Source organism: Gossypium hirsutum, chromosome A04 (assembly GCF_007990345.1).
Source record: "Gossypium hirsutum isolate 1008001.06 chromosome A04, Gossypium_hirsutum_v2.1, whole genome shotgun sequence".
Taxonomy (NCBI): domain Eukaryota; kingdom Viridiplantae; phylum Streptophyta; class Magnoliopsida; order Malvales; family Malvaceae; genus Gossypium; species Gossypium hirsutum.
Window position 1 is genome coordinate 527,445 of NC_053427.1, and position 13,496 is coordinate 540,940.

Sequence of the window (13,496 nt, forward strand, 5' to 3'; positions counted from 1 at the left end):
ACTTTTATGTAAATGTTGAGGCTAAATTTGTTTTTTTTTTTTTTAAGAATTAAGGCTAAATTGACAAAATATGTAAGCATTGAGGGCTAAATTTATTATTATATCGATCAAAGTTATGTACAATTGATGTAAAACATTAACGCTATAACTAATTATCCTTAGTTACGCACTTTTAAAATTAACAGGGATTACATAGTTCAGATTTTCCTACGAGGGATTAGTTTACCCAATATTGAAATTTTTGAACATACTTATGTCTCACTTGAATACGTTCCGATATATTACGCTTGGAACCATTTGCTCTTCTACGTTGCTTTAAAGTACCTATGTTTGCAACCATTTGCTCTTCTACGTTGCTTTAAAGTACCTATGTTCGATGCGTATTCAAACATAAATTTGGGGACAACTCTCCAAATATGTATGAAAAATAAGGATAAAGTATGTCTAGAGTTTCTATATTTTTAAAAATTAAAAATTTAATCCTTATATTTATGAGAAATTAATTTTTTTATTTTTTAAATTTTAAAATTCAAGTCAAATTGTTAATTCTTTTTTTTTGTTAACTTAAATTTAACAAAAAAATTAATAGTCTTAATGGTTAGACTTAAATTTTAAATTTTAAAAAATAGAATAAAAATTCCTAATTTTCGAAAAATACAGAGACTATAAACATATTCATATTAAACACATATTTATATCTGACATTAACCGGAGCCCGAATAACATAGTGTAGTGCCATTTTACTTTAGATGCTGGCCGTTGGTTTTGAAAATGTTATCTTCTACCATAGGGAGCAATTATTGGACCATTGATAGCCACTATTGTAATTGCAATAAAGGGTCTATATGCAGAATTTGTTCTAGAAGAAACAAAGAAAAATTACTAGAAAACAAACTAACATGGAATGGGAGACAGCTTACATAAACAGGATCTTCAATGGACATTCTTATTTAGATTGGCACTAGCCCATTGTTTATCTTCTCTTGGGAACAAAAATGAAAATGGCAATGAATATGCAATTCTACATTTTCTCTATGAAAACATTATTTTCAAAATATGATCTAATGTAATTTTATTTAAAACTGAAATTTCAAAATTGGTAAAAATGATGCAACTTAAGTAAATTTACAATTGTACACATAATAAACAACTAATAATTAGATCTGTCATTATTTGAGTCAAGACTACAAAAACTAAAAATGATCAAATCACAATCTAAAGACTAAATCCACAATTTTTATAAAACACAAGGACTAATAGCAAAATTTAACCATTTTAAATACTTCTTTGGCATCTCAAGATAATACCAATTCAAAACAAATACCATAGTTTCAAGTTGGGGAATCATAAGAAAAAACACACAATTCACCCTAATGATATATATTAACATCAATGTATTTCAATATAAAATTTCAGGTTTACCAATGTTTATTAATATAAAATATTAAAATTTTATACCATTTAGTATAACCTAATGATCAAACAAAAGCAAAGAACCTTTGAGAACATAACAATGGCTACACCGGGGGAAATTACCTGATTCATTCCTAAAGCTGCCTCTAGAAAGATGTACATTTGAGAGAAAAGTGAAACGTGAAATTATATATTGATCCAACTCAAAATTTGTTATGACAAATAAATAATAATAATCAATCTCAAGAACTTATTTTGTTGGTCTAATCCAAGTTGTCTCCGAGGTGTTAATGTTGCCATAATAGGGTTGTTTTGAAGCTTCGTCCCAATAAGCCTGCATCAAAAAGAACAGCCACAACGGATGAAATCCCGATCCAGAAATTCGATTGCTAACCAAGTTGAGAAAATAAATAAACTTAAAGCCTATAGCATAACTTCGAAGCCACTCGAAGGCATTTTACACTGGTTCTGCAAAATATGTAACCGAAACTGCAATCGGAATGTTCATTTACCTGCCATCCCGAAGGGAGGCCTCTTGAGAGTTCATCTAAATCAGGTTGTTGGTTTCCATCAGGATGTGCCACCAGAGTCTCCGCAGATTCTTTAGCCTTCTGCGCTCTTCTCCGCTTTACTTTTTCACGCCTATGTTTATTATCGAGAAAAAAGCATATCACCAAAAAGTAAAGGGCCAAAACAGATGAAAAATCACATAAGAGCTTATTTGTACATTTGGGGAAGATCAATAAAAAACATAATAGGATAAGAGAGGCAGGACATGAGACTTATTTAACTATAAAATAGGGTAAACTACATTAGCAGTCACCAAACTATTTTTTTTCCATTTTTGGTCACCCAACTATTTTGGATGTTTGGGTGTTTCAATTTTTAAGTTCGTGACCATTCTGTAACTTTTTATAATTGAGCGACTAAAAAGAAAAAAAAAACATAGTTGGGTGACCTGTACTATAGTTTACCCTATAAAATATAATATACATACCAATCACCACCCAAAGGCTGAAAATTTGCATTATCTTTAGCCTCTCCGCTGGCAAGTTGCTGAGCATGCCATTCCTGAAATCAAAGAAATGTAAGGCGCAAGAACCAGAGAATATGAATAAACAATTTATTTAATGAAGGTTCACTTACAGACCTCTATTTCTCGTTGTCTCTTTTTTTCTAATTTCTCGTAAGCATTTTCAGGCTCATCTTCTGCATTCTCTTGCAATTCCTCTTTGGCAGCTTTCCACTGATAAAAGAAAAGCGTCTTAACTCTACTGGTTTCAGAAACAAACAAAATATAAACATCAAAAAGGAGCAATGAAATCTCCAGAGTAACAGGAAATTTGTTATACCTTGTCCACCAAAGAGGAGACCTTCTTATTCGACCTTAAGGAGGATGTGACAGCAACTGTCCGCTTTTTAGTTCGTGCAGCTGAAACAACAAAGGATACCGTATCAATCAATTCCAGTAAACAAATGAGACAACTATCAGCAATTTCAAGTAACAAATGGAGTTACTAGTCAGGTGCAATTTATAGAGATGCATAAAACAGATAAAACCAATATCCATTTGGTTCATTTGAAGATTTGAATGTTAAGACAAGCTCAAAACATTTCTGAATGTCTCTGCTTCTTATACCATCATAATATAAAATTACATAACATTTATGACCCAAAATTATACCTTTAGATTGAACCTTTGGAGCTGATGATGAAGTTGCAGCTGCTACAGATGCGGCTGCAGCGGCCGCGGCGGCAGCAGCAGAACTTTCTCTAACAGAAACAGTTGCAGGAGCTTCAATAGTGGCCGAAGTAGATGAGCTCCCAACTGATGCTACCTCGGTCTTCTCATTAACAATAGGACCATTGGCTCGCACATCAGTTCCTGTTAATGCAATATCACCACCAGATTCGACTTGATTTGAAGCAAGAGTACTGGAACTAATAGTACCCACTTCATTAGGCAAATGAAAAGATTCTGTACTCCCGGCTATAGGCACGGATGATGCTCTTCTACCTTGAAGGTCATAAAATATTATAGGTTCAACAGAGTTAACGGATACTGATGCACTATCAGAGTATGTGTTAGGAACTGCTTGATAGTAAAGTGGGGCCTGGTGTACAGCAATTTGAGATCCATCGGCATGTCCATAGAAACCACCAACAGGAATTTCATTAACTGCATGTCCATAATACTGATAACTGGCATCAGGATAAGTTAGGCCGTATTGTTCCGCGTAAGCAAGAGGTGTAGTCTCTATATGAGATGGGGCAAGAGGATAGGAATGTTCAGGAGGCTCATCAGGTGGTGGGGGAGGAACTTGTTCATTATCAGGAGGAGGTGGTGGAATTTGTTCAGTATCAGGAGGTGGTGGAGGAATCCACTCCTCACTCGGAAGTGGAGGAACAGCTGAGTAATCAGAAGAAGGGTTTTGTTGCATGAGTGGCATTGCGATTGGTGGTATTACATCTTCAACTTCCATGTCCACATCCATATCATCATCTTCTCCAGCATGGACTTCAGTCTTAGAATTTTCTCCAGAAAGCGTATCACCATCTACCAGTTCACCTTCTTCGACTTCCCGTTCACAATGTTCAGTAGGAACACTTACCATATGGGCAGCATTGCTGGAGAGAACTTGATTATTAACATCACCAATGACTACTGTTGATGTATCAGCATTAGTAGAGACATGAGAAATGTCAGGTGCGGAAGCAGTTGCATCGATAACATCTACATCAGCTTCAACTTCAATGTATGAACCTTCCTTTATCTTGAGCTTTTCTCCAAAAGAGCCGGGAGTTTCTTCAGCCTCTTCCATAATTGCTGATTTTGCAAGCTGGTAAATTTTGTCATTAATAATACCTTCAAGCCGTTTTAGCTGCCTTTCACAATGTGTCCAAAATGGTGATAAAGATGATCCATACGAAACCAACGCTTTGATATCCGAAAGTCTAATCTCAACTTCTAAAATGCATTTAGACTTCCAGCCCTGAGCTTGCAGATCGTCTTCAGAGCTGAAAATATTTCATATTAGAATCACAAATAACAATGAAAACTGAAGAATTCTAGTCTTCTACTTTAAACAAAAGAAATAGTAAAAATATATTGGCTAAAATTAATAGCAAATAACCTAATAATAGAGAAATGAAAGCAATTAGATATTCCTTACACTTTTAGTGACTCCAGTCTCTCTAGCAAACACTCCCCTTGTCTCAAAAGATGAGTAGAGCAATCAATCCCTGTTTTATTATCATCATTAGCAAGCACATCATGGGCATAGTTCCCAGAGCAATCTAAACTCTCACCAGCCAAACAGGTATCAACAGCATCTAAGCTATTTTGAAAATCACTCCTATTGACATCAGAGATTTTATCCCTCAAAGCTTCACTTTTGCTTCCTCTGTCCAACTCTTCTAACTTTGGCTCATTATCATGCACCTTGCTCTGAGAAATCACATTGTCAACAACTGGTTGGGTACTTGGTGTTGGATTAAAATCACGTGCATCCACTTGAGAAGCCTCCATATCTTCAACAGTAGGCACTTTCTCGTCAGAAGTTGATTGGTTTATCTGATTCAAAACAGCAGGCACCTCCCATGAAGTTTCACCAGTTTCAGTGTTCCAGTAGTAATACTGATGACTCTCTTCATGCATTACAATCCTCCAGCCTGAACCCGCATCTTGAGTTACCTGTACTTCAGAAGTTCCAGCGACAGCATTTTGTTCTGTAGAATCATTCTTGACTGATTCGTTTGTAACATTATTATCTCCTTTCTCATCAATGTCTACCAAGTTATGGACAGCATTCGGAGTAGAATCTTTCTCTATGTTCTGCTGATTAACCTTTAGAGTATCAAGACCTTCACCTGCATCAGCTTCTGTATCTTTGCAAGTCTCACTTAGGGGCCCCTTAGCCTAATAAAAATAAGCGATGAGAATGTGAATGAAAACCATATGCAAGTCTAACATAGCAAGTTACTAATTTAACCCACAATGCTCCCCCATTATTTCAGTTAAAAGAGTGAAACTGGCAGTTACAAATCATAGATCCATAAAAATAGAAAGAAAACAACTTGGACTGCAGCCAACACAACCAAGCTAACCTCATATCCAGTCCAAAGGTTCCCACCTAGGTCGTACAAAGCATAATTTCACAAACAACAGTAAGGAAACCCAAAATTACCTTGTCATCGTGGTCAGATACAGAACCATCCAAAATGCCACGGTCTAGTCTTTTATCTGACTCCTCATCCACCTCATCATCACTATACTGGCCAAGTAGCAGCAAAGGATTTGGTGGCTGTTGACCTGAAGACACACCATAAATATGTTAAATCTTTAAACAACAATTTGTACTTAATGGTTCTTGCTATATCTAAAACTTTAAACATAATCTGAGAAAACATTCATTTAGGATAGGTCAGAGAGGTGACAGCTTCCATAAACAAGAAACAAATAAATAAAAGAAAGGTTGAACAAAATCCATATAAATTTGATAGACGCATGAGCAATTCATGACAGCCACATGTTACAAATCAGAGAAACAAGTCAGTGGAGGCATGATGGAAATAAAGCCAAGAGACATACGAACCGAGATAAAAATTTCCCAGAAGAAATCTGCAAATCGCGTGGATGCAGCGAAATAGTGCATAACAGATTGGGACTCGTTCAAAAAAATATCACACTGATCGGGTCCAATCAGTTCGGTATGAATGTTCCCAAGACCACAGCTGACACCCTATAATCTGAAAACAAATTCTGGGGCAAACAACATATATGTCTGGCATAGATTCCAATTTTCCACCAAAATAATGTAGACCACTCATGCTCTCTCTCTACATAGTCCTTTTTGAAGAAAACTGACGGAACCCACCTGGAGAAGATAGTGAATTGGGCAACCCAGCATGATGTTTCAGTTCCCCATCGATTTCTTCATGTACTGAGGAGCCACCCAAATCTTCTAAAAGTTTCAATAAATGAAACCAAAAGTTAAAAAAACAAAAAACCAATCTATATCCTTATTCACTTTCCAATAACTCTAAAACAACTACTTCAACTAATATCAAAAGCAAAACCTTTTTCAACAACCAAAAAAACATTCCCTTTTTTTGCTCTTTCTAGCACTACAGGATACTAAAGTGAATCAAATTCAATAGTTTCTAGGGTTTTTCATAAGAATAAAAAAAAAGCGGATAAATTGAGAAAAAAGATTACCAGAGGGTTCCGCGAAGAGATCGAGTTTAACACGGCGGCCTGCGTTGTTCATAGCAGCTAGACGACGCTCCTTTCTCTTCCCCATCGATTTTGATTTAGACTTCTGGCTCAAAGATAAATCTTTTTTCAATATTATAATTTTATTAGGGTTTCTTCTATGATTTGGAAAATTTTAATTTGGGGATTTCTTTTTATTTAAATCTTTTTGAGAATTTGAATTCGAAAAGGAATTATGGCTTCGAGAGGAGGCGTCGCGGGGTTTTGTTTTCCTCCTATACCCTCACTTTCCCCTAAATCGATATACGTCACCGTTTTAGTCTCCGTACATTAAAGGTTAAAATTTGCCGCCCCTCCTTGTAGTTTTATTTTCACAAAATTCATTTTCAATTTTTTTAAAAATTTATTATGTGATATTTTAAAATAAAATAATATCTTAATTAAAATAATATTTATTACTTATTAAAAAAAAATTTTAAATCTATTATTGAGTTAATAACTCGTTTGAGGGTCACACATACTCAATAAAACGTTTAAATATAGCAACTAATAAATAAGAATAGTTTTAAAAATTAATAAATTCAAAATAGTATATCGAAACACATCTGTATGTACTTGTACTAAAATAAAAATAATATGTCCACCTATACGATATTACTTATCTTGTAATTACATCGAAACCTAAGAATCAAATAAAGGGTGACACCAACTCAGTAAAAATATTTAAATATAATAAGTAATAATACTTTGGTTGAAATGATAAAGCGGATATAATACCATTTATTTTGTGAAGCCATGATCTTTTCGTCATTACCCAACTAATTTATGCACAATTAATTCGTGACAAAAATTCAAAGTCTTAACATTTAGTATAGTTTGTTTATTTTTTTCTAGATTTTTATTAGTTTTATTTTTAAAAAAATAAATTTTAATATTATATTTAACTATACTATATTTAAGGGACTTATTGAGTTAGCGTCACATTTTAAACAGGTCTCAAATTAGTTGAGCAATTATCGAAAACCTTCCTTTTATAAAATAATAAACATTACCATGGAGATAATTTTGTCATCTAAAATCATATGCAGTGGCAAAGCCAAAATAATTTTTTAGAGGGCCAAATGAAATTTTATTTTTTTGTAATTTATATCTTTATAAATCAAATTTTTATAATTTTATACGAGATTAAAGTGTAATTTTAACTTTCCTAATTTAAAATTTTAAATTTTTTTAAAACACCTAAATAATATTTTTCTATTTTAAGAGGTGGGCCCCCGTCAACCCCTCTAGATTTGTTTATGATCATATGAAATCTAGAAAAAATGTTATTGATGAGAGTCAAATCCAAAACACCATAATTTTTAATGGTTTTACCCTTTTTAAGTAAAGTTCTATTTGATCCATAAATCATTTTTAAATATTTTCATGTGAGTGTGACATAATTTAATATTATATTAAATCATTGATTGAAATAATGTCACGAGTTAACTAAACACTAATTTTATTAAAATATTCTTAAAATACCATTTTATATATAAAGTAACAATATTTAATACGATAATGTTTTTGTCTTTTCATTTTTTTATTAAAATAACATTATAATAAATTTTGAACTCACAACTTATACAAATAAAATTTTGTAATTATCTATTTTTCATTTATTTATTCATATTTATCATTTTCCATTTTTTAAGAAAATTAATTTATTAAATTTTATTATTTTTCAATTTTATGTCTGCATATATATAAATATTGGACTCTACAGTTTCCTCCACAACCCTTGTCACCATCTTTTTCATTCCCCAATTAACTCACACCCAGTTTCATAGATTTTCTATACTACCCCAACATTACTCTCTCCAGGTATTACCATAATTTTCCCTTCAATTCTGTTTTCTTTTCTCTGTTTGTTTCTCGAGAAAATTACCTAGCTTTTTTTTTTTTAAATCTACGTGAGCTTAAAAGTGAGTATCTTCTGTCTAGATTTCCAGTCTTTGGTAGATCTATTATAGTTATGTTTTTTTTTTCTATTTTTCAATCATTTGTTGTTAATTTTGTGTGGAATTGGTTAGATTGGATCTGCTTGCGGGGTTGAATTGGCGTTTTTAATGTGTTTGATTTGATGGGTATATGATTTTGAACTGTTTCTTTTATTAGAAAATTCTGTTACACATCCTTTTAACAATAACAATGTCTGGTGTAATCATAGATTCTTGATATTAATGGGTGTAACAAAGCCTGGTGATTTGCGGTCAACCACTGTAATTTTTGTGGAATTGATAAAATGGACAATTCTTTTTTTGTTTTATTGGGTCATTTTTTTTCTTTGTTCTTTTTTTTGGTTTTTTCTGTTTGGCATTTCATCATTCATCTGATATGCATTGCCTTATTGTTTTCAATTATTATCCAATGCATGAAAAATGAACACAAAGGAATTATTATTATATATATATACATATACATGCATTATTAAACCGATGCAGTTCGTACTATCTGTAATGTTTTGTTTGAGTGTAACATTTTGTATGGTGGTGTTGTTTATGTCTTCTTTCATGACTTTGAATTTAGTCTCGATAATCTTTGCTACTGCTCACTAAAGGAGAAAGGAGAACAAAATGCCTCAATGATCTCTGTTGTATTTTCATAATTTTTTTACAAGTTAGCAGTAAAAGGGCTGGTTATATGGAGAAAGTAAAAATATACAGCAGAGTTGAAGGAATGATGTAATGAATTGAAACATGGAACAATGCAGACAGTAAAAGGGTACATATATGTTGCCTTATTTCCTTTAGTTAAGCTTATGAATTGAATTGGTGATTCAAAGATGCATGAATTTCTAGCCTTTTAGTAATATTTCTCATGTTCCCAAATAAACTAATCAGAATTCCAAGGTAACAAAACTGACCAGTATTGAAATAGTAATTTTTCTCATGTTTTCTAGTTATGCCTTACCTTATGAAAATGTCCAACATTGCTTGTGCATTAATTAATTAATCCATGTGTATGCTTTATTTATTCAAATGATTAATACCTAATTCAAAAAGTATTTTTATATTTTCAAATTTTCATAAAAATAATTGTAACAAAATTTAAAAATCTTAAAAATAAATAAAAATTTATATAAAAAATCAATTGGTGCGAGAAAAAAAAATTAATTTTCCAACTAATTTTTCCACACCTAATCTCATAAATAATTAGTCTTTAAACTTTCACAAAAAAAAAATTAAATACCCATTCACTTTAATCCTACTCGTTTTTCATTATGTAAAGTGAATTGAGTTTTTGGGAAAATGAAAAAAAAAAAAGTAAATTGGGAATGTTTGTACTGATACACATGGCATTAATGAAGTGCTAAAACAGGGGAGAAGTCAGGAAATTTTTTAGGCTGCCAAAATTAAATTTTAATTTATACAATAGTAAAAATATAATTTCACCATTTTAATAGTTTGTATCTTTATAACTTTTAAAGGATTAAATCAAATTTTTATCATTTTTAAGGAGAGTCAAATTGTAATTTTACCTTTACAAAATTAAAATTGTAAAAATTTTATTCACTAATATCTGCCTTAATAAATCATTATGCTTTTTTTTTATTGGCTAATATTTGCCTTAATAATGAGTGCAAAAATATTTAGTTGTAAACTAATTAGTCTACATACCAAGTCTTGGCTTTAATTATTCTTCAGGGTAAGACTTGGATTTAATTTTCCTCACCACATCAAACTCAGTCTATATTGTAAATTATTTTGTGCATTTATGCTGCAAATGACTGAAATTTCCTTATTGCTTGTGGATTAAGTGAGAGGAAGTATTGGAAATCTATTTTGAAAGTGAATGCATTGATGTGAAATTGAGGGAGCAGTCAACACGTTGGAGACAAATATTAAGTGCTCCACAGAAAATGAACAGCCCAATAACAATGTTGATATGAGTCTTGGTAAAATTGGTGGACTCCATCTCCTTATTAATTGTCAGTGCAATTGGGGTGTTGTGTCGAGTCTCTACTGTCTTCCACCATCAAGGACCAAACATCAGGTGGTGTTATAGGAAACAAGACCAAGCCAATATACATGCAGTGAAAGGTTTCTCTATTTGATAACTCTGTTAAAATTCTTCTATTAAATTTATTAGTGTAATATTTGAAAATTTTTTTAAAAATTTAATTAATTGTTGGTGTGACATACACACGTACTATCATGTGGATGCCATGTCGTTAAAATTAACAGACATTAACTTTTCTATTTATTTTGAGTTGATTTGACAAATAATGCAATTTTAAGAGCTAAAAAATATGAAAAATTAAATGAATGGCTAAAACAGGAGAAAAGCCAGAAATTTTTTTTAGGGGGACAAAATTAGTGTCCAAAGTAGTGGGCACCGTTTTAATTAAAACAAAATAACTTTTTGCGGCGTTTTTATACTAGCGCCACTACAGCCAGACATATTGCGACGTTTTGACCTCTCTTACAACAGAATTGGAGGCAAGATTCCACCGTGGATGCAAGAGGTGGGGAATGACTCTTTGTGGAATTTAAATGTATCTCATAACTCTTTGACAGAAGTTGAGCACTTTCCATGGAAAAATATTGCGTATCTTGACTTAAGCTCCAATTTGATCTGTGGAAATCTTCAGATTCCAGCTTCGACGATCAATGTGTTTCTGATCTCAAAAAATAGTTTCAATGGAGAGGTCGCTTCTTTACTATGCAATGCCACTTCTCTTAAAATTCTTGATTTGTCCCACAATAACTTGAGTGGAACAATTCCGCAATGTTTTGGAAATTTGAGCTACAGCCTTGAATTCTTGAATCTGAAGAAGAACAAGTTTTATGGGACGATTCCTCCAACATTTGCACAGGGATGCCAATTGGCTAATTTGAACTTAAATGGAAATCTGTTAGAAGGGCCTTTGACACCATCCATCCTTAATTGTAAAGGTCTGGAAGTGCTAGATCTTGGTAACAACAAGATCAATGATACATTTCCTCATTGGTTGGGAAGTCTTCCACAGCTACAAGTTCTTGTATTGAAATCAAATCATATGCATGGTTCCTTGCGTGTCAATAGCTCCAAGTCTAGCCCTTTTTTCTCTAAAATCCAAATTTTTGACCTCTCAAGTAATTATTTTTCTGGACCCCTACCAGTGAGATACATCAACAGCTTCAAGGCTATCATAAATCTAGAGAAGATTGGGAGTATAATGTCGTACATGGGGGTGCATGATCAGAGAAGTATTGACTTTTATACCTGTTCCATTGAAATTGTTATGAAAGGACAATATAAGGAATTGGTGAAAATTTTTACCATGTGGATGATCATAGATCTATCAAATAATCAGTTTGAAGGAGAGATTCCAAAAGTTATTGGGAAGCTTAACTTACTGAAAGGGCTCAACCTTTCTCATAATAACCTTAATGGTGGTATCCCCACCTCAATAGGGAATTTGACAAGTCTTGAATGGTTGGACCTACTTCAAACAGGTTGTCTGGGACGATTCCAAATAGATTGGCAGATCTGACATCTCTTGAGCCCTTAAATGTTTCTGAAAATCAACTCCATGGTCAGATAACTCAAGGAAAACAATTCAAAACATTTGGAAATGATTCATTTGAAGGAAATAAGGGACTATGTGGGTTTCCGGACTCGAAAGGTTGCAACATCATTGAGCCAGCACCTCCAAATGTGCTTGAAAAAGATGGCTCAAAATCAAACATTGCTTTTGGTTGGAAAGTGGTGTTGATAGGTTATGGATGCGGAGTAGTGTTCGGAATGTCGGTGGGATATATTGTTTTCCGAACTGGTAAGTTGGTGAATTTGGTAGAAAACCAACAAGAGAAGAGGCGAAGAAGAAAGTCAAAGAAAGGCAATTGCAGCAATAGACGAAGATGGATCTAATTACGGCGAATGAGGTTCAAGAAATAGTGTTGTATTTTCATAATTTCTTGTTTTGTAGACCATTTTGCCTATGGTGAAAGGTTGCATTTGTATCTGTCTGTCTTTATTATTGTGCCAATTCCTCTGTCTTTCATTGGATTTCGTACTGTCTGTAATGGCTTGTTTGAGTGTAACATTTTGTATGGTGATGTTGTTTATGTCTTCTGTCATGACTTTCAATTCAGTCTCAATAATCTTTGCTACTGCTCACTAAAGGAGAACAAAATGTCTTAGTGATCTCTGTTGTATTTTCATAATTTTTTTACAAGTGTGTCTAATGTTTTTACCAATATGTCTTTATCTTTAGCATTTTGCATGGTGTATTCCAAGTGATGGCTTGTTCATGAATCACTTGACAAGCTAATGAATTAACATGTTAAGTCTATAGCTAACATGGAAATCAAGATGTTGATGGTGCAGACAAAGTTGGAATTTCAAGCATGCATGTCTCTTTTTTCCCTCTATTTCTAGAGTAAACGTAGTTCGGTAACAAAGTTGATGTGAAATGAGGTGTAATTGGTGGATCCCATGTCCCTAATTTCCTTTACGTAGGCTTAATTGAAATTTAACTATTTTATATTTAATGTTTAAACTTGTTTGAAATTTTAAGATTAGAAAATCAAGGCAGTAATAATTTTATTGGAGTAACATATCACTCCTAAAAGTGAGAATTTAATAAGACATTTGAAGAGTGTTGTGTAATTTGCAACGCTAGAAAGCAATCAAATTAAAGCAAAAAGGAATTTAAAGGGACCAAAGATGAAATTTAACCAAAAATAAGACGCTAGAAGGAGGGCTTGAACCTCCGAACTTGTGGTTAACAGCCACACGCTCTAGCCAACTGAGCTATTCCAGCTTTGAGAAAAATAATTTTGTTGCTATGTGTACAGAATACAGTTTTGGGTGGTCATAATCTCTTAATTAAAGATCAACT

The 13,496-nt window shown here is 32.9% G+C and overlaps 2 protein-coding genes and 1 non-coding gene across 9 annotated transcripts; 1 reads left to right on the top strand and 2 right to left on the bottom strand.

Annotated features, from left to right (window-relative positions):
* Positions 1–1,514: 1,514 nt before the first annotated feature.
* LOC107931169 (formin BNI1) lies at positions 1,515–6,871 on the bottom strand. 6 transcript variants are annotated; one of them, XM_016862980.2, is made up of 11 exons: positions 6,632–6,870; positions 6,291–6,377; positions 5,601–5,725; positions 4,723–5,332; positions 4,587–4,656; positions 3,098–4,431; positions 2,766–2,845; positions 2,564–2,659; positions 2,411–2,484; positions 1,926–2,055; positions 1,515–1,747 (listed from the first exon to the last, which is right to left on the bottom strand). In XM_016862980.2, exons 1-11 carry the CDS (start codon positions 6,714–6,716, stop codon positions 1,664–1,666), a joined length of 2,775 nt encoding a protein of 924 aa, XP_016718469.2. In that variant the 5' UTR covers positions 6,717–6,870; the 3' UTR covers positions 1,515–1,663. The 6 variants fall into 6 exon arrangements, 5 of the variants coding, with proteins under 5 accessions (XP_016718469.2, XP_016718468.2, XP_016718467.2 ...); XM_016862979.2 differs by having other exon boundaries at positions 4,587–5,332; positions 6,291–6,374; XM_016862978.2 differs by having other exon boundaries at positions 4,587–5,332.
* A 1,532-nt stretch (positions 6,872–8,403) lies between these two features.
* Positions 8,404–12,854, top strand: LOC107931176 (receptor-like protein Cf-9 homolog). 2 transcript variants are annotated; one of them, XR_001693164.2, is made up of 2 exons: positions 8,404–8,491; positions 9,197–9,550. XR_001693164.2 is itself a non-coding variant. In XM_041110663.1 (2 exons), exon 2 carries the CDS (start codon positions 11,127–11,129, stop codon positions 12,144–12,146), a length of 1,020 nt encoding a protein of 339 aa, XP_040966597.1. In that variant the 5' UTR covers positions 8,415–8,491; positions 10,428–11,126; the 3' UTR covers positions 12,147–12,854. The 2 variants fall into 2 exon arrangements, 1 of the variants encoding a protein (XP_040966597.1); XM_041110663.1 differs by lacking the exon at positions 9,197–9,550 and adding an exon at positions 10,428–12,854 and having other exon boundaries at positions 8,415–8,491.
* Positions 12,855–13,344: 490 nt separating this feature from the next.
* On the bottom strand, positions 13,345–13,418 carry TRNAN-GUU (transfer RNA asparagine (anticodon GUU)). The gene has a single exon. It is a non-coding gene; the product is annotated as a tRNA-Asn (tRNA).
* Positions 13,419–13,496: the final 78 nt, after the last annotated feature.